Source organism: Pleurodeles waltl, chromosome 1_1, assembly GCF_031143425.1.
Source record: "Pleurodeles waltl isolate 20211129_DDA chromosome 1_1, aPleWal1.hap1.20221129, whole genome shotgun sequence".
NCBI classification, from domain to species: domain Eukaryota; kingdom Metazoa; phylum Chordata; class Amphibia; order Caudata; family Salamandridae; genus Pleurodeles; species Pleurodeles waltl.
The window spans coordinates 446,552,137-446,578,161 of NC_090436.1; the positions used below are offsets into that span (position 1 = coordinate 446,552,137).

Sequence of the window (26,025 nt, forward strand, 5' to 3'; positions counted from 1 at the left end):
TTTCAAGGTACTCTTATAAAATATGATAATTAGGAGTGAGCTCTGCAATTGTACAGTTCTTATTTTAAGATGCAATGGAAAAACTAATTTTACTACATGAAGCCTAAACAATAATTTTCTTCCATATGATTTCTTTTGGATTCAGAAGATCCAGCTAAATACTTAGCCAATATCCTTTGAGTGTTTGTACTAAATTACATAGGCTAAGCATTCTTGGGCAGGTCTTATTACACACTTGTCTTGATGAACATCCCTGTCCTTTTCTAAACATATGGGTAGTGCAAACACATGTTCATAGATCAAGGAGCAAGTGTCTAGCCAACTACCCTCCCAGTGTTGAGCCATTTGACAGAGGGTCAGAAATAAAGCAGTCTAGATTAATCCTTTAATATGTTTAAGCCTACATTTTGGTTTTACTGTGTTACATTTTCACGAAAACACCTTTATCTACAAAATAATGGTAATTGGGATAAGGATGTACCAAGACCTAAAACATTTACTGAAATAGATGTAGTATGGACCTTTCACAGGTGTTTCCCTAGCGCTAGATGCGAGAACTCCATGGTGAAGCATGCCACAGTATGTAGGTGAGGGTCTTCATGATTATTTGCAGGTACAACTTAGGGATGTGTACACACACAGCTCCCTACACACACAAACTGCCCCATCCCCCAGAAGAAGTGCAGGGAACTGGTAAATACCTCTCTCTTTCGCTCCATTCTTTGTTATATAATAGTGTAAACGTCTTCAGCATCAAGCTCTTATTTGAATTATTGTAGACTCCTAAACAGTATAGCTTTAGCAATTAATAAATGCACACTAGAACGGTTTTGTGGAAGCACAAATGATTATCAAGTAGCTTTCAGAACCCTCAGCAATACAAGAAGCACATTTTAAATGAACCATTGTTTGTTTATTTTGTAGTGACCTGATCTTCAATGGTGTGAAGCACAGACTTATTTTATCTTCCACATTATGACGCGGTGGGCACGTGCCAATAACGTTCACAGGAAGAAAGTTAGTGATCCTACGCCATGGGAGGATCTGAAGCAGGTAACACTGGAAGGTGGGGAGAAAAAATTTAACAAGGCCACCCCAAATACAGGTCAGAAGCGTGCCCTGAACAAGTTGGCACCCGGGAAGAAACCCGGAAAAGTCCAGAAGAAAAAGAACAAAAAGAAAAAGGAGTATTTAAATGATGACGTGAACGGCTTCATGGACTTTCTGAAAGAGACATCACAGATTGTGCAGGGTGGTAAGGTTGTGGCCATTGACAGCAAGGAGCTGATCAGTGAAGTGACCACTGCACTGAGGAAAGATCAGAGACGTGAGGACCGACGAATTAAGAGGCACTTGACCAAGAAAAGTCAAATGGTATGGTCTTCTTGCTCTTTATTTTAACTTTTCATATAAGTTGTAAATAGTGGTTCAGACTGCTCTTAATTTTAAGGTGAGTTGACCACCTTATGGCATACAGCTTCTTTTTTGGGACGGGGGTTCACAGCATGCACAGGGTGCACAGCATGAATGGACCATCTGTAACTGTATTTCTAGGGAGTAGACCAGTGGTACCAGAGCACTTTACACATATTAACAAATACTGAACAGTTACATACAAGATTGAGCCTACATTCCATTCTGCTAATTCCTTTATAAAGATCTATCACCAAGAGATTTTTGTAGCCTATTTATTCCTGCTTCCTCCTCAGCACGTGCCCTATAAAAAGCAGTTAACATAGTGTAACATGGAACAAAGTTCATTGTTTTATACTTCATCACAAAGGGCATTAGCAAATGTGTTGCAATCCATGTAGTGAACATTATTATATGAACATGACAGTATTGGACGGACCCCCAGAATCCCTCATTACAAAGAATTAGGAGCATTGTGTGCAGAGAATCTCGATTTAAAAATAACTGGAGTAGGTGGGGGAGCCACTACTCCATGGACAAAGGTGAAATAAAACAAACTATATGGAGAATTTGAAAGCCTCTAAAACTGACGCCCCACCAAGGTTCCAATACCTCAGAATTCCCGCTTTCCGGCAGCAGTGACTATGCTGTTAAAGAAGTTCCCAGTGGTGCAGAGTGGCCAGACAAAGGGAGAGGTTTCACAGAGGGTGCTGCAGAGAAGGAGATCTGGAATGAGACAACCATCATTGATTTAAATAAAATTCCCAAGGTATTAACCAGAGACACCCTTGTTACTGTGTACTCTTATCTATACCTGTATGGATAAATACGGCCCAAATTATTTCACTTAAATGTGCCTCACACTGTTTATTCCTGTGTTAAGCAAATATTACAGATTAGTATTAATTCTCTATTCACCATCTGTAATAATGCTTTAGCACTTGGGTTAACAGTATTCACTTACGCCATTATCAATCCAACCAAGCTATTCTGAAAGTGCTTACAATAAAAAAATGTAAGTGGCTTGTGTTCTTCCACATGCCTTCTATGAATAACCAAAATCAGAATCACATGGCTCTCCTGCCTAGCATGAATGTCAGAAGGAAATGCAGCATCCCTGTGCTTTTTTAGCTCCATTTCCAAGTAGTACTAAAATTAATAGAATAGCATCGCAATCCAATTCTGGTTCAAGCACACCTTATTTTTGCATAACACAAAATTCTACTGAAACTGTGTCATTAAATGAAGGAAGAGGGCCTCTTCCAAAGTAAGGGCCAGATGTAGCAAGCACTTTTGCCCATTCTGTGTCTATGGGAAAATGTGTTCGTACATATGGCCCTAAGGTCTACATATAGCAAGCATAGGCAAAGTTAAGTGGTCCTCTGTTGACTCCCAGTTTGTTACTAATTGTTTTATTTTACTGAGTTTTTTTTTTTTTTTTAAAGAAAACATTGTGTGGGAGCTGTCGGACATTCTCCATTTTTTGTTCTAAAAAAAACACACTTTAGCAAAGTAGTGCTTGGTAATGAAAGGAACTATCTTTTGTTCAGGTAAGCTCCATGTAAAAGGGCAGAATGCAACATTACCCACAATAAAGTTAGCCATTGGCTGAAGTAGACTGATGCATTGCCCCATGCTTATTATTGTATTGGGCAAAAGAACCAGTAACCGAACAAGGGACAAAAAGGGCTGACCGAAACTTAAGCGTGAGCCAAAACCTTTTGATTTTAGTGAAATTATATGTAAAATATACCTATTAGTATGTCCTTTATATATTTTTGCTGGAATCAAAAAGTTTCGGCTGACGCCAGACCTGACAATGCATGTTCCAATATGCTCTCCTGTGATGTTTGTTCTGCAGTATTCTTGTTGAAGTTCACTCTTTTTTTCTTTGATTCTAAATTTGCCTGCAATTCCTCATGAGAGACAGTCCGCCCAACTGCTTGCTAGTAAATCTGAAGAATAACTGACAAAGTGTTTTGGGGTTGGTCCCAATGTATCGACTGGAGCTAAAGATAACCTCCCAAGTTTGGTTAAGGCCAAGTCTTACAAGAGTTCCTTGTTTTAGCACTAATGCACAAGGGTGAAATCACTGAAGAGTCCTCTGATTCTTCCACCATAATTTAGTGCCACCATGTGCATCTTCATGAATGTGCCTTAACAATGTTTCCCGCTTCTTTGGCGTGGGAGCGAGATAGGCAAAGGCAAGACGAGGACCCTTCATTTTTTTAAACATATTTTTATTGGTATTTTTAACAAAAGACACACAAGAAACTTTGTGATTATTCTACTCTCCCCAACCCTAGCATTCCCCCCTCTCCGCATCCGTATCTGCTCCTTTCATACATCCCCGTTGTCAAAGTTTTCAGACTTCCGTGACCGTGGTGTGGACTCAAGTGTCCAATACGGCAGTTTAATCTAGTCCTTGATCCCCTTCTTCGTTGAGCCCTATTAATGTGAATGAGTTCAGTGATCCAGGTTCTGGTTCTTTTAGGCAGTCAGTTAGACGGTCCCATTTTCTAGCTGTCTCTGTTGGGCTGCAGCCCCTCACTGCTTCCAGATGTAAGATCCTTCCCTCCGCTTCCACCCATCTTAACAGTGTATCCCTCCCTCTACCCAGGTGTGGGCCCCCTTGATCCGATGAGGGCCCTTCATGATGCGCCCTTTCACGCATTGAGGAAACACAACACAGCTGCTGTTCCACCTGCTGATGGAGAGGCTCTGCTGAAGGTTCCAAATCTGTTGTGGAATGGTCATGAAGAACATGCTGTCAACAACATGGCTATTAAACCAAACCTAACGACCTGGAACCCAGGAATAGGCCATGTCAGGCAAATAAATAAAGGGTATTTGAACGAAGACATGGCAGCACCCTCAGATTTGCTAAGAGAAAAATGACATTACAAAGGACAATTATAAAATCAGATGTAACCACATTTCACTTTAGTGGTGCTGCAGACCAGGAATTACTTTGTTGTTAAAGCAGCTGTCTGTGAATAGAAAAATGTTAAATCCGCTATACTGCTTACTTGAGAAACACATCATAATAGTAGAAAATCTAATTTATTTGTTGATCTTAGAGTTGCACAGGACTTAGTAGAGAAATGTGTCGCTACCCCTATTTTGCGAGTCGGTAACTGGTTACCAACTCGCAAAATAGGGATGGTACATGGCAAAGAGTTTTGCCATTTACCGGTCGCAAACGGCCAAATGCAAATAGTGAAGGGGGCTCAACCCTTTTCCCTGTAATTTTGAAGACCGTTTCTAGAGACAGTAAAGAGCTTGAGATATTCAAGGTAATCTAAAAAGATATTTCCAAGCAGCATTGTTCTTTCTTTCATTTTGAAATTCTTCTCCATTCATCCAATAGCATAGTGTTAGCAAAAAATGGCTTTAAAAGTGGTAGTCTAGGAGTTTGGTGGAGTCATTGCCCATGGAGTGCACATATAGGGAAGTTTTGGAGATTAAGGTTCATGAGGCAAGTTTGTTGTGTCTTGGACCTTGGTCACAGACTATATATTTTGTAATGGAGACTTCCTACGCTAGAGTTTTATTCAAGTAGCAGTAGTAATGTGTATGCCAGACATGACTTTGTATAGTGTGCCACTTTGAAAGTGTAGAGTAGCATCCGTTTGTGCATCTGAAGTTCAACTAAAGTGAAAACACTCTGCACCATTATGAAGATCTTTTGACTTCCGCCAGCCACCACAGAATTAGGTAGGAATGGAAATCTCCTGTTACAAAAGATAAGTTGTAGTATTTTTTTCCATAGCTGGCACAAAGTTGAAGCGTGTCTTTTATAAAAGACACCACAACTGAATTAACAACGAGGACGGCATCAATTGATACGGTCAACATAATTAAATAATCTGAAATTTAACTTAGATAAGTCAGAATTAAAAGTATTTTAGTTGCAGTTTAAGTGCGATTTTTGATTGGAAAACATACAGCTTCTTAAAAGAGCAGCATGCAAATAGTACCGTAGTTTTCTTTGCTGAAAAGTATTGGTGGGAAGAACTGTCACATTTATTGATCTTAATGTTTAAAGAATATAGCTGGTCAGACCTCTCCACTCCTGATCGGTTGACTTCTATGGTCAGTGTTTGCTTCAGAACCTCTTAGTACTTGTAGAGATTTTGGGGAAGCCAAAGATTCCAAACTCTCGATAAAGCCCTTCTGTTTATGTACATTGGTAAGACTTCCTGAAGGTTGGTCTTTCTGCACCTGATCCAGAAGAACTAGTCTCTGGATTGCAACTAGATATAGAGCGGTTGGTACCCATCACTATAAGTTTATTCTGATACAGATGCTGGTTCCTTGAAGAAGACTTATTCCAGAATACTGAGTTATATAAACTCTTGATATTATCCCACTGTCTGAGTGAGTCCAAATGGCTGCTGCTGCTGCTTCTTATTTTCTTCTCCTAGGTTTTCTTTCTGGGTCTCCGGCCAAATGCCAAAAAAGGGTAGCAGCCCAGTTCAGTGGTCTACATTCTGCCTGCATTCTTTTAGTGATCCCAAGTAGAAATACTTCATTAATTTAACGTATCAGCACCACTAGAGTTGCCACACCGAGGTGGTGGTGTTTTTGCAATACCACCAAAGGTTTTATGACAGTCTTTCTTAGCAGGTAGAGATAAGATCTCTGGAGTTGCAGAAATAATCTGCTATGGTGGGTTCTGGCAGAAGGTGCCAGTGCCCTTGTTCTTATTCTCATATTCTGTGTCTTTGCATTGTCATAAGTTATTAAATTCACACATATACATTTTAAGGTTCAAATACATTTTTAGGTTGCATTACAATCAACTTTGGGACCCACATCTCAGGACCATTCCGGTATGCACCATAAGATATGAAGAAATGTCAAAAGAATAAAACCCTCCCCTCCCACCCGTGCCCCTGTTTCCCAACAAAAACTCTCCCCTCTGTCTGGGGCGGGCGGGCCAACAAAATCATCTGTGGCCAGTGAGCTAGGGTTGAGCCAGGGATGGATTCTACCTACGCAGGTGTAGGACGCTGGCCTGGTGTGTGGTGGGTACCTGAGGTACTTGCACCTTATACCAGGTCCGGGTATCCCCTATTGGTGTAGTGTAGGCAGTGTCTAGAAACCAGGCTCTCTAGAGGTAGCTGTGGATGAGCAGCCAAGGCTTATCTAGGAGTCATGCAGAGCTCATGCAATTCCACTGGAGTCACACAGCACTTACACACATGAAAGGAAACACTGTGTTACAAAAATAAAGGTACTTTATTTTAGTGACACATTTACCATAAAGTACTAGCGAGGCAACCCTCAAATAGGAGGTAAGTAACACGCTAGCTATGTACACTAGTAATCAGGAATAGGCATAAATAGCAATAAAAAACAGTGCAAATAGCAATAGACAATAGTGACCCTAGGGGGGAGCCCAAACCATATACTAAAAAAATGGAATGTGAATGCAGGACCCCCACCTAGGTAAGTGGAATGTGTAGAGGGGAGCAAGGGGAACGGGGAAACCCCAAAAGGTAAGTACCAGGAAGAAAGGAGTAAGTTACTGTTTATTCCCCAAACCACCCAAAAGGACAAAAAAGAAGAAAATGCAATATCCAGACAAGACTGCAAGAAACCAGCAGTGGATTCCTGAAAACGAAGACCTGTGGAAGAAGGGGACCAAGTCCAGAAGTTGCAGGAGTGTCCGGTGGTGGCAGGAGCAACTACCCACCCGTATGTGGTTGCAGGAGTTGGTCGACGGTAGGATGAAGACGGTCATCAATGCAGCCCTCGAGCCGGGGAAGAGTTCCTGGAGGATGCAGTCGACGCCCCATGCCGGATGGAAGATTGCAGTTGGTTAGTGGCATGGAAAGGCCACCAACAAGCCTTGGCAAAGGCAGAAGTCGTGGTGAAGCAAAAGTGGAGTTGCCAGGGACCAGCAAGGTCCAGGAGGACTCAACCCACGGGGGGAATACAGGAGGGACCCTCAGCAAGGCAGAGAGTCCACAGAAGAAAAGGCAGCCCCCACAGGAGACCCACTGCGTGAGGAACCAGGAGTCGCAGAGGAGCCCACACAGCACAACTGGAGAAGGGTCCCACGCCGCAGGAGATGCACGCAGAGGGCTGTGCTTTGCAGGAATGAGTGTGTGGGGTTGGGGCTACAAGGAGCCTGAAGATCCCTTGGAGGAGATGCCAACAAGCCTTGGTAGCTGGAAGAAGCGTGGTGCACGGGCCTACTGTCCTGCGTGGGAAAGCAAAGGCTTTCCTCCACCAAAGTTGGCCAGCTGGCAGAGAGGACCAAAAGGACTACTCCAGACCACCACCCGTGAGTCAGGATCCACTCAGCTCAGGATGAGAGGAGATCCATTCAGCCGGTCGTCATTGCTGTTGGTGCCTGCGGATGTGGAGAGTGACTCCTTCACTCCAAGGGAGATTCCTTCTCATGCAGACAGAAGACTTGCCGCCCTCAGAGGATGCATAGCTGGGGAAATGTTGCAGAAGCTGAAATGAGCCATGGAAACAATGTTGCAAGCATAGTTTTCGTCATGGATGCAGATTGTCGGTTCCTGGAGGGTCCGGTCGCAGTTCTAGTGACTAGAAGTAGAGGTTACAGAGGAGTCCTTCTGGAATGTTGTAAGCTGAATCTGAGGACCTACCCCAGATGAAGACGCTAAATTGTATTGCATTGTTTTGTAATAGTATTTATATAGCGCTTACTACCCCTCGGCGTCGAAATGCTTTTCAGTGAGTAGAACCCAAGAGGAATTAGTGGTGGATTAGTATAGGGCAATATGAGTTGGGATGAGTAAAGGAGAGGTGGAGGAAGGAAGAGTCCGTGGAAAGGGTTAGGGAGATCATAGTAGCAGGAGGGGTTTTGGATGAGTCAAAGGTGAGATAAATAAGAGAGAATTTAGTATGGTTGTTTGGGAGATCATGGTAGTGAACTGAAGTTTGGGTGAGCTAGATGTGGAAGAGGAGGGAAGAGCTTAGGCAGGGTTATTTTGGAGATGGAAGTAGTAGAATGGGTTTTGGATGAGTCACACTAGAGTAATAAATAGATATGTGAATACATAGTAAGGGAATATATGTTCAAGGAATATAATAATGGGTATAATAATGTGAGAAGAAAAGTAGTATTGAATAAGTGTACTTTTCTAACATTTATTTATCTTTCCTCAATTTGTAAATAGTGAAATGCGTATGATAAAACATTTGATCAGTGTGATATAAAAACAATATAAAAACAAAAGCAGGGATTCATAATTATCTAAAATAACAACTTATCTAAGAGCTATGCAATGCCCTATGAACATGTTAAACATAGAATAACATACACGTATACATACATACACACACACATATACATACCCAGCCGTGAGTAAATATACAACTGTTAAACAGGTTTAAAGTGTATGTGTGTAATTTATTGTTATGACATAGTGATACATATTTCCTAAATAACTATACATATCTAAAATATACACATAATCACATTAAAAGTAATTATCAACAAGGGAAATATGCAGTCTATTGCTGTTTGAATATGGGGGTTATGAAGGAAAGAGCCAACTCCTAAGTAGTCTTCTGCAGACAAGATAGTTATCCGTGGATCTTATATTTGGGGGTAATGAATTCCATAGTTTGGCTACTTGAACGGAGAAGGATGTACTGTATTGTCTTTTTCTTGTATGGTGGTGTTTTAAGGCGGGGTGCCAATCTCGAGCGGAGGTTTCTTTGTTGAATGTTAGCAGTCCTGATCCATGTATAGCAATGTGGGTGACACAAAACAGCTTGAACGTGGATCTTCTGGCAACGGGTAACCAGTGTAGTGCTCTCAAGGCAGAGGAGATGTGGGCTTGTGGCTTTACATGTAGTAGTAGCCTGGCAGCGGAGTTCTAAATACGTTGTAGTTTTTTCATAATAGAGATGATCCATGGTAAAGGCCATTGGCATAAATCCAGTTTGGATAGTACAAGAGAGATAGTAGCCTGCTCCTTGTGTGGAAATCCGAGGTGGGGGAAGATGCGTTGCAGAGTCCTCAAAGTGATGAAGCTTGTTCTTGCTAATTTGTCCACTTGGATGTTCATTGTTAACTTGGAGTCCATGGTAATTCCAAGGTTTTTAACTTCCTCTGATAATTGAGGAGGTGGTCCCAGATCGTCAGGCCAGACGCACAGTGGGTCATAATTTTTTCAGTCGCCACATCAAGTATTTCTGTTTTGGAAGCATTTCGTTTGAGATGGATCCAAGTCATCCACTGATCAACGGTTCTGAGGCAACTGAAGATTTGTGAGTTTTCAATGTCTTTGGGGCATTCCAATTTAAGTAGTATTTGTGTGTCATCTGCATAGTTGTAGCATGTGAGTTGAAAATCATTGATCAGTTCTGGTAATGATATCATGTAGATGTTGAAAAGCAACTGTGAGCTTATTGATCCTTGGGAGACCCCTGCTTTTGTGAGGTACGGTTTGGACTAGAAGGTGGAGGGTAGTTAATATTAGTTCTGTTTTGAAGGTAGGATGTAATCCAGTTGAGAGCAGTCCCTTCTATGCCGGCTTTGTGGAGTCTTTGAATTAGGGTGTCCTGGTCCACCGTATCCAAGGCAGCCAAGAGATCCAAGAGAAGTAGTGCAGAAACTCCATTGCGGTCCACTGTTTTTAAGATCATCCCAGATTGCTGAGTGCTGATTCAGTGTCTCTTCCTGGGCGGAATCCAGTTTGGTAGTCTGAAAGCATGGAATTGTCTTCAATGAATTGTTACATCTGGGCGAATGCTGCTCTTTCTATCAGTTTGCCCAGGAAAGGTCCATTTGTGATTGGTCTGTAGTTGTTGGGGTTCTGTGAGTCTAGGTTTGTTTTCTTTAATAACCAACGTATTTATGCCTTTTTCAGGTCTTCAGGAAAAGTTCCTGTAGTTAAAGAGTTGTTGATGATTCTTCTTACAGGTGTGGCTGCAGAAGTAGATAAAAGAATGTTCTTGAAGATGTGTGGTGGACAAGGGTTAGAAGGGCAAACGGAAGGCCTGCTTGCTTTGACCAAATCCATAAATTCACCTTGTGATATTTGTTTGAAGGACTGTAGAGGCTGGGTTTGTTTAATCTTGGAGGGGATTTTAGGGAAGGCGCTGGTGCTGATGGCTTTCTTCTTTTTCAAATAGGAGTCCAATGTGTCTGCCTTGGTTGTGTAAGGAGTTGGTAGTTTGTTTGTGAAATCTTGAGTAGTGGAATGACTTCCTTCCATGCATTTAGGTTTTCAAAATTCATTGAGAATTTTATAAAAATTCTTTGGTTGCAGATTTAGCATTTCGAATTCTGTCTGAGTAGTACCATTTTTTAGCTTTTTTTGATTGATGATTTGTATATTCTGTTAAGTTTGTGTAGCTGCAGTTTGTCTTGAATGATCTTTGTTTTGAGCCAGGTCTACGGCAACCTTCTGATTTGTTGCTTTATCTTTTTAAGTTCTGTGTTTCTCCAAGGTGTTGGTTTTCTTTTGTCTTGTTTAGTTTTTCTGAGTGGTATTAGGATATCAAAAGCTTCCTGTGGCCACTCATAAAGTTTTGGAACAGAATTAATTGTATCTAAATCTGTGTTGGCTGTTGGTTGTGTTTCTAAGTCTTCAAAATTAAGTTTTCTCCATTGACGATAGGTGCATGTATGTAAGTCGTTGTGGGGTGTGTTGATTTGTGGTGTTTTATGTCAGAAAGTTATCAATTGGTGGTCTGGCCATGTGATTGGTGTGGTGCTATGAACCGTAACTAGTTCAGGCTTAGCAAAAATGACATCTAGGATGTGTCCAGCGATGTGTGTGAGATAGTGTACAATCTGATGTAGGTTCAGTGCGACTAGGCCAGTGGTGATAGCTTTTGGATGGGGCATATTGGGTTTGCCAAACCAAATATTTAGGTCCCCAAGAATGCATAGGTTTGAGTATAAAGTAATAAGGTTTGATATTGTATCTAGAAAAACATCTGGGAATGTTGAGTTGTTAGGTGGAGGTCTGTAAAGGAGGAGAAAGTTACAGGAGGAAGTTGGAGTGGGGTGACATCTGGTGAGAAGGGCTTCACAACCTTCATTGAAATGTTGTCTGTTTTTACTGAGATTTATTGCTTGTTTGAATATAATAGCTAGTCCACCGGGGCCAGGCCGATAGCTGAGCTGATGGCGTTTGCGGCAGGCTGAAAGAACGGAGAGAGTCCCTGGGGGGGGGGCTTGGACCGGACCCCGGCGGCGGATCCCTGTGGCCGGGTGGCCGGAGAAGAAGGCACCGGGTGAGCGGCCCCGCCTTGTGCACTACCCTGCGGGTGCAGGCCGGGAGGCCTGTACCCCCCATCCATCCTGCCTGGCCCGCGAGACGAAAGTGAAGCGGCCGGGCGAGGACAGGAAGACCCCCGCCACTGCTTGTTCCCCCCGCAGCCCCCTCCTGGTACGTAATAGGGGCTGGGGCCGCGCGGGGGGGGGTCGGGACTCGACGGGGGGCCGCCCGGGGGGACGAAGACACTATCCGGGGCCCAGGAGAGGAGGAGAAGGAAGGAGAGGGGGTCGACGAGTTGTGAACCCCCCCCCCTCTCCTGTCATAGCTACAGTGAAGGGGACAGGCAGTGGCCCACCTCCGGCTCCCATTCAGATCCCCATCCAGAGGGGGTTTGCCAAGGCCCACACCAAGAGCTGGTAGCAGACCAGGATCCGAGAAGTGGAGACACACACCCCAAAACAGTCTGAAATTTAAGGCCTCGAACTATAGACAATTGATCCTTGTCGAGACAGATCTGAGAAGTAGAGGCCAGCGTGTGGCGAAATGGGGCCCTTTACGGAAACGCCAGATCCTGGGTGTGGGGAGACCTGAGCCCGGATCTGTGGTGAGTCCCCTTCGCCTAAGCAGAGGGTGAGAGGAGGGGAGCTACCGGATGGGAGCCAACGACCAGGTCTTTCAACGGTACCGGCAAAAGATGCTTCCACAGGGCCCTAGAGAGAGCAAAGTAGTCCAGAAGACGCCCCTGAGACAGTGACACCCCACCGTCCCTGCGCGGAGCAGCTCAGCGATACCTTCCCTGGTCCAAGACGCCGGAAAACAAATTGAAAACCTGGGCTTGAAAACATAAATACGGAGAGTGTGACACACCCGGCCCCCACCCCGGGCACCACGATGGGAAAGGACAAGGCGAACAAACAGCCTCCACCCTCCCAACAAAAAATCGATCAGTTCACGACGACGACGGGCCAGCGGGGAGGGGGAGACACAGCCAGCGGGGGTCCGACCCTGGACGGAGTGAGCGCCATTCTCCAAGCTATTCAATCATCGCAGGTAGCCGTAGAAACCAAGATCGGAGAAGTACGAGTGGATATGGGCCTCATCAGACAAGACCTTAGAAATGCAGTAAACCGAATCACTGAGGTGGAATCCCGAGTTTCTCAGAATGATACTGATTTGTCTGACCTCAAAATCAAAGTGGCCCAACTGCAGACCCGAACCAACGAGCTTCACCGCCGTGCAGAGGATGCTGAAAACCGGGCAAGACGCAACAACTTACGCTTTATCGGCTTCCCCGAGGGTATAGAGGATGACAAGGCCCCCGAGTTCCTAGAGAGATGGATCAAAACGTGGATGCCGGACCAATCCCTCTCGCCCCTGTTCGCTGTTGAACGAGCCCACAGGGCACTCGCACCTCGGCCCCCTCCGGGCGGCCCGAAGCACCCAATGATCGCACGATTTCTTAATTTTAAAGACAGAGACAACATCCTTAAAGAAGCGAGGAGGTTGGAAGATCTTCAATGGGAAAATCACAAAATCCTAATTTTTCCGGACTACACCAGAGAGGTCCAAACCCGCGGCAGGTCGTATGAGCAAGTTAAGCAAAAACTCAGGGCAATGCAACTTTCGTACATGCTCCTCTTCCCTGCTCGCCTCAAAGTTCTCATGGCTGGGAAAGCATACTTCTTCGAATCACCTGAGGAGGCGTGGGACTGGCTGACGGAGGAGGGCATCGGGGCCCGGAGGGGTCCCCCGGGGGCTGCCGGGAAAACCCCTTGTATCGTACCCCCCTCTTCAGAGGGGCCCCGGAGGAGCCGGCGGCGCACCAGATCTCGAAGAGGTAGGCGGAAAGATCTGAACACTCTTGCGGACGTTGAGACGGCCCAAGACTCAGGCTCACAGACTGAGATCACAACACACGCTCTTCTGGGGCCTCAGACACTGGCCCTAGTGACAGAAGACGGTCGCCTAAGTCAATCTCCGGTGCTCGGCTGACGAGTCGTGTGCGGCCCCCTCGTTGGACGTGGGGAGAGACTGGCCGCGCCTGATGTGCTCGGGCAGGCCCCGGTGGGACTGCCATTGACGACACCGGAGACTTTCTAAAGTATGGTGTCGAATGCTCGTTTTGCGACCGCTAATTGCAATTGATCCGAAAGAAAGGAGGGGTCCACCAATCCACCCCAACGACAGCAATGCTGGCTGTCTGGTTTTGGTTGGGTTTTTGGGCGACAGATGCTTCCGGGGTGGGAGTATGGGGAGGGGGGAGTTTTGGGGGGGTGGAGGAGTTTTAGTTGGGTTTAAAGGGCTACGAGTTAGTCAGCCTGGTTTGTAACTTTAAGATTTCGCCAAATAGTTTGAAATGGTCGTCCCTAGGTTTACACCCGCACACTAAATCTTGCGTAACACCTGCACACCTCACGCTTGGCCCTCGATGACCCAAGTCCTTTCCTGAAATGTAAATGGCCTATTAGACAAGATCAAGAGATCAGCAGTATTCCACACTCTCCGTAGATATTCCCCCTCTGTGGTCCTCCTCCAGGAGACCCACCTCCTTGGATCCAGATGCCCTATGCTCGCGCGAGGAGGATATGATAGAGTATACCACGCAGGATTCTCCAGAGGCTCTAGAGGGGTGGCTATCCTACTACACCGATCTTTACCCATGGTGATCACAGCCACGCAGTCCGACCCACAGGGTAGATTTATAGTAGTCACAGGGACTCTTCAGGGGCACCCTTTAAACCTTGTATATGCCTACGCTCCTCCAGCGGGGCTTGACACCTTCTTACTTTCGCTCCACCGAGTGGCCTCAGGACTCCCCCAAGGGACCACCCTACTGGGAGGCGACTTCAATGCTGTTCTTGACCCAACTCTGGACATATCTGGGGAAATCACCACCAATAGATCTAAGAGGGCTTCAGCCCTAAGCAATTGGGCGGAAAGCCTCGGCCTGTGCGAGGTGTGGCGCACCTGGCACCCCAGAGGGCGCCAGTACACGCACACGTCCGCGGCCCACCAGATGCAATCCAGAATAGACCTTGTGTTTATGCCCGCTCTGGACTTCTTCAACATCACGGGGGCAGAGATTCTCCCCCGAGGGGTCTCGGATCATGCGCCAATACGTATCCGACTAGGCGGAGTAGACCCCACCAAGCGGCCTATGTGGCGCCTGAACGCTTGGCACCTGCAGGATAAAGATTACACGCAGGAGCTCAGGAATCACCTCAGTCAATATTTTGAACTTAACGTAGGTTCGGTTCAATCCCTGGGAATAATATGGGCCGCTTGTAAGGCTACTCTTAGAGGGCACGCCAAACACATTCTTCGGTCCCGTGAGCGAGACCAGAACTCCCAGATCTCTGTAATGGAAACCGAGGCCCTACGACTGGAACGCCAGCATGTAAACTCGGCTTCGGCCTCTACCATGAGGCGACTGACTAGGGTGAGAGAGGATATCAAACATATGATGCTGGAGTCGGCCAAACACATGTGGAGAGCCTCAGCAGCCCGAATATATGGATGGGGGATAAAAACGGGAAACTGCTACACTGGCTAGCCACCCGCCCCATGGCCGACAGAATTATACCCGAGATCCTAGAGGACTCGGGCTCCCTTGTTAAAACATCTGCAGAAATTGCACATAGTTTCGCCTCCTACTATACGCGTCTATATGCCAAGCACCCACGCCCCCCCATTGAGAGAGAGACCCCACTACTAAACGACATTACCCTTCCGAGGGTGCCCCCAGAGGCGAGAAATAGATTGGAGGAGGCCATTACCCTTGCAGAGATTAGCAGTGCAATATCCAGCCTGGCAACGGGCAAAACCCCAGGCCCGGACGGCTTCCCAGCAGAACTATATAGTAAATGCAGTGATATCCTGGGTCCCCACCTACTTAACATGTACCACGAAGCTGAAAACCAAGGCCGCTTCCCCACTGAGATTGACCAAGCGACAATTGTGGTGATCCCCAAAACCCAGCCCCCTTCACGACACTGCTCAGCGTACCGGCCCATCTCGCTCCTAAATGTCGAAATTAAGGTACTCTCCTCGATCCTTGCCTCCAGACTAAAGGAGGTAATGCCCACTCTGGTTCACCCTGACCAGTGTGGCTTCATGCCTACCCGTAGTACCAGGCACTGCATCAGGCGGTTACATCTGGCTTTGGCGCACCGCAAAACTCTGTCACACAAATACTTGGCACTACTTCTACTTGATTTTGAAAAGGCCTTTGATACGGTGGATTGGTCTTACCTCGAACAGGTCCTGCATAAAAATGGGCTCGGACCGAAATTCAGAGGATTGGTGAAACTCCTATACTCTAATCCGACTGCCCGAGTCCGGGTGAACGGAGTAGTCTCCGACCCGTTCCCCATGGGCCGTGGAACACGACAGGGATGCCCGCTATCCCCTCTACTTTTTGCGCTAGTAATAGAACCCTTGGCGATGCTACTGAGAAGCGACCCACTGATTGAGGGCTGGCACTGGCCCATCGGTTCGGAAGACCGAGTGGCATTATACGCAGACGATGTTCTCCTGTATATCTCCAACCCACCCAAAAGCGGCCCGCGCGTCCTAGAAATCCTGAGACTTTTCGCAGAAGCCTCAGGACTGATCCTGAACCCAGCCAAGTCCCTGCTAGTCCCCCTGCACCGCTCTCGCGACTGTATAGACTGGCAACGAAACATCCCAGTTCGGAGAAACAGCTTCAAATACCTAGGAATACATGTTTCACTTCTTCCCGAGTTAGCGTGGGAACTTAATATCGCGCCACTAACAAAGAAAATCAAGCTCGACCTCCTGCGCTGGAAGGTGCTTCCCCTGAATCTACTTGGTAGAATAGCGCTGTACAAGATGATGATCCTCCCCAGGCTCCTATACCTCCTACAGAACTTCCCACTTACCGTCCCCACAAAATGGTTCAGGGAGATGGATTCCTTAGCGCGCCAATTCATATGGGGCGGAACTCGCGCACGATTGTCGCTTAAAACATGTCAGAGGGACATATACGAGGGGGGCTTAGGCATGTCTAATGTCCAATACTACTATCTAGCGATGCATACAGTTGTGATTAATGACTGGGTGGGAGGTGGTTGATCAGACCCCGCATACAAACTAGAACTACAAACAATGGGCTACCCACAGATCTTCGGCGCCCTTTATGGGAATCCGATCCCTCGAGATACCCCAGATGTAACCAAAGTGGTACTACAGGGATGGCGGACGGCTCAGAAAGTGAAGGGGTGGTGGGGACGCCTTACCCAACAGACCCCGCTATGGCACGGGAGGCAGCTGGAACATGTGGCAGGTCTGGAGGGCCTTCAGACCTGGGACAACATAGGTATCTCCACTCTGGGTGATATCTGGGAAGGGTCACATATGCGGTCCTTTCAGGAACTCCAGAAACAATACGCCTTGAACAAGACACAGTTCTACCGATATCTTCTGTTGCGTCATGCCCTACTAGTCCATGTACAGACTGGGGACACCATCCCCGAGCATAGTCCCATGGAAGCCAAGGCTCTGATGGGAAACCTGGGCAGAGGAGGGATTTCCCAGATATATCGCACCCTAACTACCGTCGCGGCGGGCCCTCTGGGAGGACTTCGCAAGAGGTGGGAGGATTGGGTGGGTCCCATGGAGGACATGGATTGGACAGAAGCACTGATGGCCCCGCGCTCTCTTACAATGGCCACTCGCCTCCGATTAATACAAACCTACTTTCTGCATGCCGCATATCTCACGCCCGACAAACTACACAGAGCGGGCCTCCGCTCCTCGGCGGAATGCACACGTTGTGGGGGCCCCACAGCTGACTTCTTCCACATGGTATGGGCATGCCCGATAATAGCGGCCTACTGGGGTGCGGTTGTGCAGGAGATTTCTGGGGTCTTACAAGAGGAGGTGGAGAGGTTGCCAGTGCCCCTCCTCCTGGGGGTCATGGGTGACATTGGGCTGCGAAGATCAGACCGGACCTTTTTAGGGGTGGCATGCCTGGTGGCCAAGAGGGATATAATGACAGAATGGAAGGCAAATAATGCACCGACACTGACTAAGTGGAGACGGGGGGTGGATTGGTGTGCGCAGCGTGAGAAACTTATATATGAGGCAAGGGGTTGCTTAAATAAACATAACAAGATATGGGGGAAGTGGGAGGGCATGGCAGGCTTTTAGGTTTAAAGATTGTATATTATATGTATCAACAAGGTGTGGGGGGGACCTAGGATTCGACCACCATTGTTTAAATGCCCGTTGGCATCATGTTGATTTGTACTTATTATTATTTTCATGCAAAATCAATACAAATTTCTTTAAAAAAAAAAAAATAGCTAGTCCACCTCCTTTCTTGCCTATACAGTTTTGTGTGATGGTTTAATAGCCCAGAGGAGCGGCTTCATGCAACACTGGGGCCAGGTCCTCTCCCAACCATGATTCTGTTATGAATAGTAAGTCAGGTTGTGTGTCTGTGAGCAGGTAGTAGATGTTGTGCTTGTATTTGGAGAGTGATCGAGCATTTATGAGCTGGCAGTTTAGAAAAAGTGTGTTAGTGGCGGTGTTGTTTTGTTTAGAAGAAGGGTGAGCAGTATATTTTGAGCTTGTAGCAGGTGTGTTGTTAGTTGTGATAACTGTGTGGAAGTCACAATAGTCCTGTTTTTCAATATAGTGTTCCTGTTCCAGCAGGCTTAGGAGGGATTTTGTTGGGTCTGTGTGTGTCGTTGGTGGACTTGGTGGCTGAGAGAGACATGGAGTGTACTTTTTTTTTGTACGGTAGCCTTTTTTATGTAATAGACAAGGGGATGCAAAGTTGTTAGGAGTGGCCTGTTTATTTTGTTTGTGTCTGTTTAGTGTGGAAGGAGTATGGGTTAGGGGTGGTGAAGGATCATGTGGATCATAATGTAAGGCTCTAAATTGTGCAATGGATGAGAGGCGGCTGAATGAATGTTGCTGTGTTGGGGTGCTTGTAGTAGATGTTTGTGAAGAGTGAGAATGTAGGGGTAAAGATTGTTCAGGATTTGTGTTCTTTTTGTAGTCATGGGGGTGGGTGTGACAGAAATTATAATTAAAGTTTGTGTTATTTTTATGTGCTAATGTGTGTGTGTGTGTGTGTGTGTGGTCTGTATTGTTTGTGTGGAATAGTGAAAGGGGATATTGATGCAGTGGTTTTCTGTGGAGGATTTCTATGCGAGTTAGTGCTGGTGAGTGGTGTTGATGTGTTTTGGAGAAGAGTGTATGAAGTGTGTAATTCAGCCTTCACACTCTGCTGCAGCAGGTGGACTTTAATGTGGTTTATATGGTCCAGTTCCCACGTGAAAGGAGTTAGGTTTTTTAACTGTTCAATTATTGGCCTGGTGGAGGAGATGTTTAGTGTATCCAATTTAGTGGTGTTAATCTTGAACCCAAAAACTTTTTGATAAACGCCAGGAGGAAAATCTGAGGGTGTGTAATGGAAAGAAGGATGTCATTCACGAACATCGTGAAGTTAATGTAATGAGTGCCAAATGTAATGCTCCCAGTTATGGAGTTGTCCCAGATACGTTGCCCTAGGCGTTCCACTGTGAGCACAAAGAGCAGAGATGGTAAAGGACACCCCTGTCTTGTACCTGCTCAGTCGTAATCCTGTGTGAGTGGAGGAGATCGAGGCTTATTTTCTCCCTTGATATCCTGCCAGTAGCCATTTCACAAATGTTTCCCCTATGCTCATCAACATCTCCCTGTCTGCTATAAACTCCGATCCACTTTGTTAAATTCCTTCTCTGCCTCCATGGTGACCAGGAGTGAGTGCTTGGCCCCAGTGATTCAAATGTTGATGAGGTAGAGTTTTTTTTGTGTGTTCTCCACAGTGTTTTTCAGGCATAAACCCAGATTGATCGGGTTGGACCGGCTCTTCCACCAGCAGTTGCAAACGTAGGTCTGCAATCTTGGTGAATATTTTCACATCTATGTTAAGGAGAGATATGGGCCGATAGGAGCCACACTCCATGAGGTCTTTGCCTGGTTTAGGGATGGGGGAGGTGGTTGATTCAGTCATGCAGGGTGTCACCTGATGGTGTTAATCATTTCCTGAAATCCTTTCTGTAAAAGTGGAAGGAGGGAGGGTGCAAAGCAGAGGTAGAAGGTGAAAGTGAACATGTCTGGGTCAGGGGCTCCAGAAAGCTGTCGTTTAGATACTGCTCGGAGAACCTCCTCCCTGGTTATAGGTTTTTCTAAGCATTCCCTATTCGGCCATTGCAGTTTGGGCTGAGCTGCCTCTGCTTGCTCAGTCTGCTGTATTTATTTGCACTCGTATACTAATTATTGTCTAGCTGGGAGAGCACGTATGACGCTCTACCAAATTCTAAGGCTCTAATCTGGTTTTGCACCTTTAGAATCTTCCTCCAGAGTGTTTGGGAGTGAGCACATTTGTGGTCTTGTTCTTGTGTACGGAGCTCGTCTGTGAATTTTATTTTCAAGGCATCTCTCATTTTGCGCAAGTTCCAGCGCTGCACAGCATTCAAGGCGTCTCATATGTTTGCCTCCTTCGCTGTACTCTTGTCATTATGGGTGATCTATTTGGCTATACTTGCTTTGATATCATCACCGAGTCGCATAGTAGTGAATCATGGATCCACCCTGAGCTACCAGGACAGGTCCGTGGTCAGAGCGTATAAGAGGGCGCTGTAATACGTCTAAGAGGTCTCGCTGCCGTCGTTTGTCAAGGAGGGGATAGTCCAGCCTAGCATATGCCTTGTGCACCCCAGAGTAGTGTGACTAGTCTCGTCCCAGTGGGTGCCTGGTCGTCCAGGAGTCCTGCAGTCCCAGATCTTCAAGGAGGGCCCTACCTGCTGGTGATAAAACTGTAGATCCCTCCGATCAGTGTTATCAGCATCAACTCCCACCTGGAAGACTAGGTTGAGATCTCCCCCACCACCAATGGTACTGTAGTCCAAGCCATCCGCGAATTAATCAAGTCTGCCAAGCATTGTTCTTGCCCCTGGTTCGGGCATTAGATCAAGGCCAAGGTCAACAGGGCCCCTTTTTGTGTCCCTGTTATAGCCACCCAGCTGCCTGCCCTGTCCCTACGGGTCTCTGTAACTACTAGGGGGAATCGTTTATAAATCAGTATCCCCACATCTGTGGTCTTATTCCCTCTCAAGATGTGGTATTGATTTGAAAAGAGCATGAATTTCAAGCATGGTTGAGATGTCTCCTAGATAAACCTTGGATCTAATTGAGTCAGTTCATGCAAGCTGAATATCCGTTTGAGTGGATTATTGAGGCTCCTGACATTATAGGTGGACAGTGTTAGTGTAGCAGCCATCAGGAAATGTGTGGTATATCTGTGTCTGCCTCTCTGGGGACTTTTATGAGGCAGGTATTTGTCTCAGGAGACAGTTTGTCCCCTCCCAACACTCCCCATCTTTCCACCTCCTCCCCCACCACAATTTTTAATGGTTGAATGTTAAACATCCAAAAACACATGGGAATTATTGTTCTCCACAACAGGTTTGGAAAAGATAATTCAGTACTCAGTCAATTCTTCAATCTTGCACCGGAACAGTACCTGTATTAGCATGTGGGGTAAACGCCTCTGGTGTATTTGTTCTGGCAAGACAGCTGCACCAGACTGTAGCCTACATCAAGGTCAGGAAACGTAGACATGCCCCTTCACCCCAAAATCCCCCTACCCCATCTTGTTGCCCTATTCATAGACTCCTTTATTCCTCTTTCCCGGGTTCTTCTGCAGGTGGTTCATTCAAGTCATGTTCTGGGGAGCCTGGTGCTCTGACCCCCGCTGACTTTCTGGCGCTAGTGCTGCTCTGCGACAATTCAGAATATCTTCCTTTCTTGGGGTTCTTCGGCTATCACAACTTCCCACAGTTGTCCACACTAGCATAATAGTCTGGGTAAATCTGTGGAGCAATCAGGCTCCCCCCATAGGGGTCTGCAGGCCCAGGAGCTGCCAGGTGTCTTGAATTGACTTAATGACGTGTTTCCTGCCACTCCACTCAGCGAGGAGCTGGAATGCATGGCGCTATCTGCAGTGTACCTCGTTGGCCTTCAGGAAGGTGTGAACCTTGCGGAAATCCCTCTCTTCATCAGGGTCACCATTGATAAGTTCATCACCGCTGTAGCGTATCCTCGAGAATGCCTCTAGAATTGATTTGTTGTCTTCAAAATGGTGGAAGCAGACTAGCGTATCCAGAGGGAACGTATCATTCTGAGACTTGCCACCTGGGTTGCCTCTGTGTGCTCGATCTGTGCGTTGGGGGTCAGGGCCGTGCTCGTCTAGCAGTGTCTCTGCTAAGCCTTTTATGTGTTTTATGATGTCACCTCCCTTTTCGCCCTGGGAACTCTTAGTATGTGGAGGTTGCACCTCCGAGAGTGTTTCTTCAAGTCTTGCTTTTCCTGGAGGATGACATGTTGTTTGGCGACTGTCACCAGGCGGGAGCGGTATTCCTCCAGTTCCAGGGTACTCTCAACTTGGATCATCTCCTGTGAGTCAACCCTCTGTCCTAGGTCACCTAAATCATGTTAGAGTTCCAATTTTGTTTGAGATCTGCCCTAACTGCTCCGATTTCTGTTTTTATGCCCACAAAAAATAGGAGCATGAAGCCTTTAGTGATGTTAAGAGCCCCTTCAGTTCAGTGTCTCCTTGCTTTGACTATTTGGGGCCCCCGTCCCCTGTCCCCTTTCTTAGTTTGAGGCAACTTTAAGAGGTCCTTTATTAAGGCATCACACTTGTACCTGATGGTCGCCACCTCTTTCTGGTTTCGCTGCTCGCAAGCTCTGCTTCACCATCTCCTCCTCCCATTCCCCTCTAGGCCGACCGGTGTAGTTCCCAGTGGCCATTTGGTCCGTTGCACATCAATCCAGGGTGTGCCCAGTCTTTTGTGGGGGTCACCTGAGGACAGTGCCCCTCCCTTCCCATTGGTACCAGCCCCAAAAAGTCCCTGACTTATCAGGGTGCTGCAGGTGGGCCCTTGGCCTCAGAGATGCGTAGGAGGGTGTGGGACACCCCAACAATGTCACTGGGATTGTGGCAGTATGTTTTTATGTGAAGGGGGGGGCCTGGTCCATCCATCACTTTCCTGGTGGGCGGAGGGAGACACTGGATAGTCCGTGGTAGTCGGATGCCTGTTTGCAATGGTCTCCAAAAGCCCCTCTGTTCCAACCAACCTCGCCCCTCTGGGGCGGCACAAGGTCGCGCCCCATTCCACGCATCTTCAGGGCCCTTACCTACATCTGGCTGGATGCTTGAACCCCACTCCTATCATCGGCCGCCCCACAGGCCGCTCCTTTCCTGAGGCTCACCTTTTATCACTGGGCCCTGCTTTGCCCTCACTGAGTTGCTGTGATCCAGCAGGTGCAGCTTGCCCTTGCGGCCTCCGGGCAATCTACTGCGTAGGCCCTCACTCCTCTTTTCTGGTCGTGCTGCTCGGCTGCACTGGGTTGGGAGTCCTGCAAGCTGATCCAGCTGCTCCTTTCCAGAAGCTCACCTCATATTACTGGGCCTCACTCGGCTACACATGGTCGGGGGTTTCTGTGGGCCCCCGGCCTCTGGTGCTCGAGGGCCGACAATAGCCCCCGGCTGCCTTGCTTCTTCCGCGGCCTGGTACGGAGCTCTGTGTGCTCACGTCTGGTGCCATTTTGGGCTTTGCAACGCCCCCACAGGTAGATTTATAATAGATGGCCATAATTCTTCATAAGCAGTCCTTGTAACAAGATTATGTCTTTCCTTCTGCTAATATGCTTGTCTGATCCCATTTGACCCATCTGGTTATGTTTGGTAAAAATGAAGCCTTACTCTAGAGAACTAGTTTTCACTGGTTGGTCTGGTCAAGCATTACAATGGCCCTCTCAAAATTCCCACAATAATAATTCGGCAAACCTGATATAAAGGAGAGATTTTTTTTTTTTTTTCTTTTCTTTATATTGGTTTGTATGTATATGTGTGTTTCTCTCTTAATCTCTCCTTTCTCTCGCTCTCCTTCCTCCCTCTCTCTGTCTCTTCCTCCCCCTCTGTCTCTTTCCTCCCTCTCTCTCCCATCTCCATCTCCTTTCCCCTTCCCAGAAAGCTGGCCTGACTGAGCAAAAAACAAATGCTTGTTTGTGGTTGTAGGATAGATTAATTTTAATTGAAGCATCTTGCCAAAAATCTTGGATTGAAGTTGACAAAGTTCCATTGTTAACCTTCTGATGAGTCAGGAGATGGATTCTATCAGGTGTTTTACCAGTTTCCCACATTTGCTGTTGGCATATACACCAGGATGAAGTAAGCCATTTTCAAACGGAGGATATTTTGAGCATGTGTTTTATTGAGTTTACTGTCTCAGGATGACTCGTCTGAGCATTATATATAGATGACTGTGCCTTGTGTAATACTTTTCAGAAAATCTCCTTTGTTGCTGCTTTGAAACCTGGCTTCTTTTTGTTAAAAGCTGAAGGGCAAAGATGATGACTTGCAGTCACCCTAGGAAGTTGCCTCATCCAGCTGTTTATGTATGCTCTCTTTTATGCCTAGTTGTGTTTCCACTGTCGAAAGCCGGGTCATGGTCTTGCAGACTGCAAAGAGGCTCGACAGAGTCAGGATACGGGGACTGGAATCTGCTACCGATGTGGTTCTACTGAGCATGATATCAACAAGTGCAGAGCCAAAGTAGACCCAGCTCTTGGTAGGTACCTAAGCCTTTTTATCTCCATGCATCCAGGAACGTAACACAATGTGTAGTAGAAATGTGAGGATGAGGCTCGTAAATCTGTGTAAGACTTCTCAACTGTGAACTCAGAATTCAGTCCTTTCAATGCTACAATTAAAATGATTCTGTGATTGAGTGGTACCTTACTGTATTGTTCTATTGACAAAGATGATATTCGCAATGTTCCACCACAAGCTTCTGTTTTTATTCACTTGAATGCACTTAAATTATTTGCCGTGTGTTAGAAATGGTGTCTTTAGTTTGCAGTCAGGTTGCCCCCCTGTCCAAGCAAGGAACCTGTCTCTAGTCGGGGTAAAGGAGAAACACACTAGGTTAACCCTCTCTCGCCCCCTTGGTAGCTTGGCACGAGCAGATAGGCTTAATCCAGAGACAAGGTGTAAAGTATTTGTACCAGCACACACAGTAGTACAGTGAAACACTACAAAATGGACACAACACAGGTTTAAAAAACAGTAAATATTTATCTAAATAAAACAAGAGCAAATATGATACAAATACACCCTACACAAATAAAAATATGACTTTAGCAAAAAAAAAAAAAAAAAACATAGTGCCTAGAGGCACAAATGATGTTAAAGTGTCGTTGTGCCGGAGTCGTTTCCCACAATGCGACGCCACTGACGCCTTTTACGGAGTCACAGAGACCCCCAGGTACAGTACCTTAGCGAAACGTGTGGAAAACAGGCAGGTGCACGGAGTCGGGGAGTGAGGCTTCACTAGATCTGATGCAGTGTCTGTTCCGGTGCTGCAGGCAGAAGGAGCAGAGGTGTCACGAAGAGGCATCGGGTCCTTGCTGCGGAGTGGTGGAGGTGAGGTAGCGTCAGTTGCGAGGAGTCCGTCCCTGGGAACCCCCGGCAAAGTTAAAGTCCGGTGCAGTCACAATGCTGCAGGGCGTCTTCACGGGGTCGCGATCATCTCACAGGTGCTGCGACGAAGTCGGGTGTCATGAACATCAGTCGTACGACACTCCAACTCACGAGTTGGTGTGGATGTCAGCGGCTGTACCCATGTCGGACCTACGTTGACGGTGGGGTCGTTGCGCCTCAGTGAGGTCCACGGGTCCAGGTGTAGGTGGCGTTGCAGGCTTCGTGCAGCGGCGTCCTTAGCATAGTAGCATGGAGTCGTCCGGTGTCATTTCACAGGATTTCACCACAGATTCACTACCAGGGGCCCAGGAACTGGAATGACACCCTCTGGCAAGCTGAAGACCACAGCATGCATGTCTGTGAGGCTTCAAAAACAGGAGGCAAGCTCAGTCCAAGCCCATGGAGATTCCTCTCAATGCACAACAAAGTCCAGTCTTTGTCCCCTTTCCACAGGCAGAAGCAGCAACTGCAGGATAGCCCAACAAAGCACAGGCAGGGGCAGCAGTTCTCCTCAGCTCTACTCCTGGCAGAGGTTCCTCTTAAACCTTTGAAGTGATCTAAAGTACTTATACTCCTTTCTGCTTTTGAAGTTGCCCAACTTCTTAGAAAAGTCTTTATTGTTTACAGGATCCTGTCTTGCCCAGGCCTGGCTCCAGACGCACACCAGGGGGTTGGAGACTGCTTTGTGTGAGGGCAGGCACAGCCCTTTCAGGTATAGGTGACCACTCCTCCCTCCACTTTAGTCTAGATGACCCATCAGGATATGCAGGTTACACCCCAGCACCCTTTGTGTCACTGTCTAGTGGAGATGCACAAACAGCCCAACTGTCA

At 46.8% G+C, this 26,025-nt stretch overlaps 1 protein-coding gene across 1 annotated transcript in view; it reads left to right on the forward strand.

Moving 5' to 3' along the window:
* The window catches only part of ZCCHC9 (zinc finger CCHC-type containing 9), an 84,680-nt gene that overhangs the window by 28,690 nt on the left and 29,965 nt on the right, over positions 1-26,025 (forward strand). Inside the window, exons 2-3 of the mRNA XM_069224573.1 lie at positions 925-1,374; positions 24,133-24,283. Coding sequence (XP_069080674.1) covers positions 976-1,374; positions 24,133-24,283 — 550 coding nt within the window. The 5' untranslated portion in view covers positions 925-975. The remainder of the gene's footprint in view (positions 1-924; positions 1,375-24,132; positions 24,284-26,025) is intronic.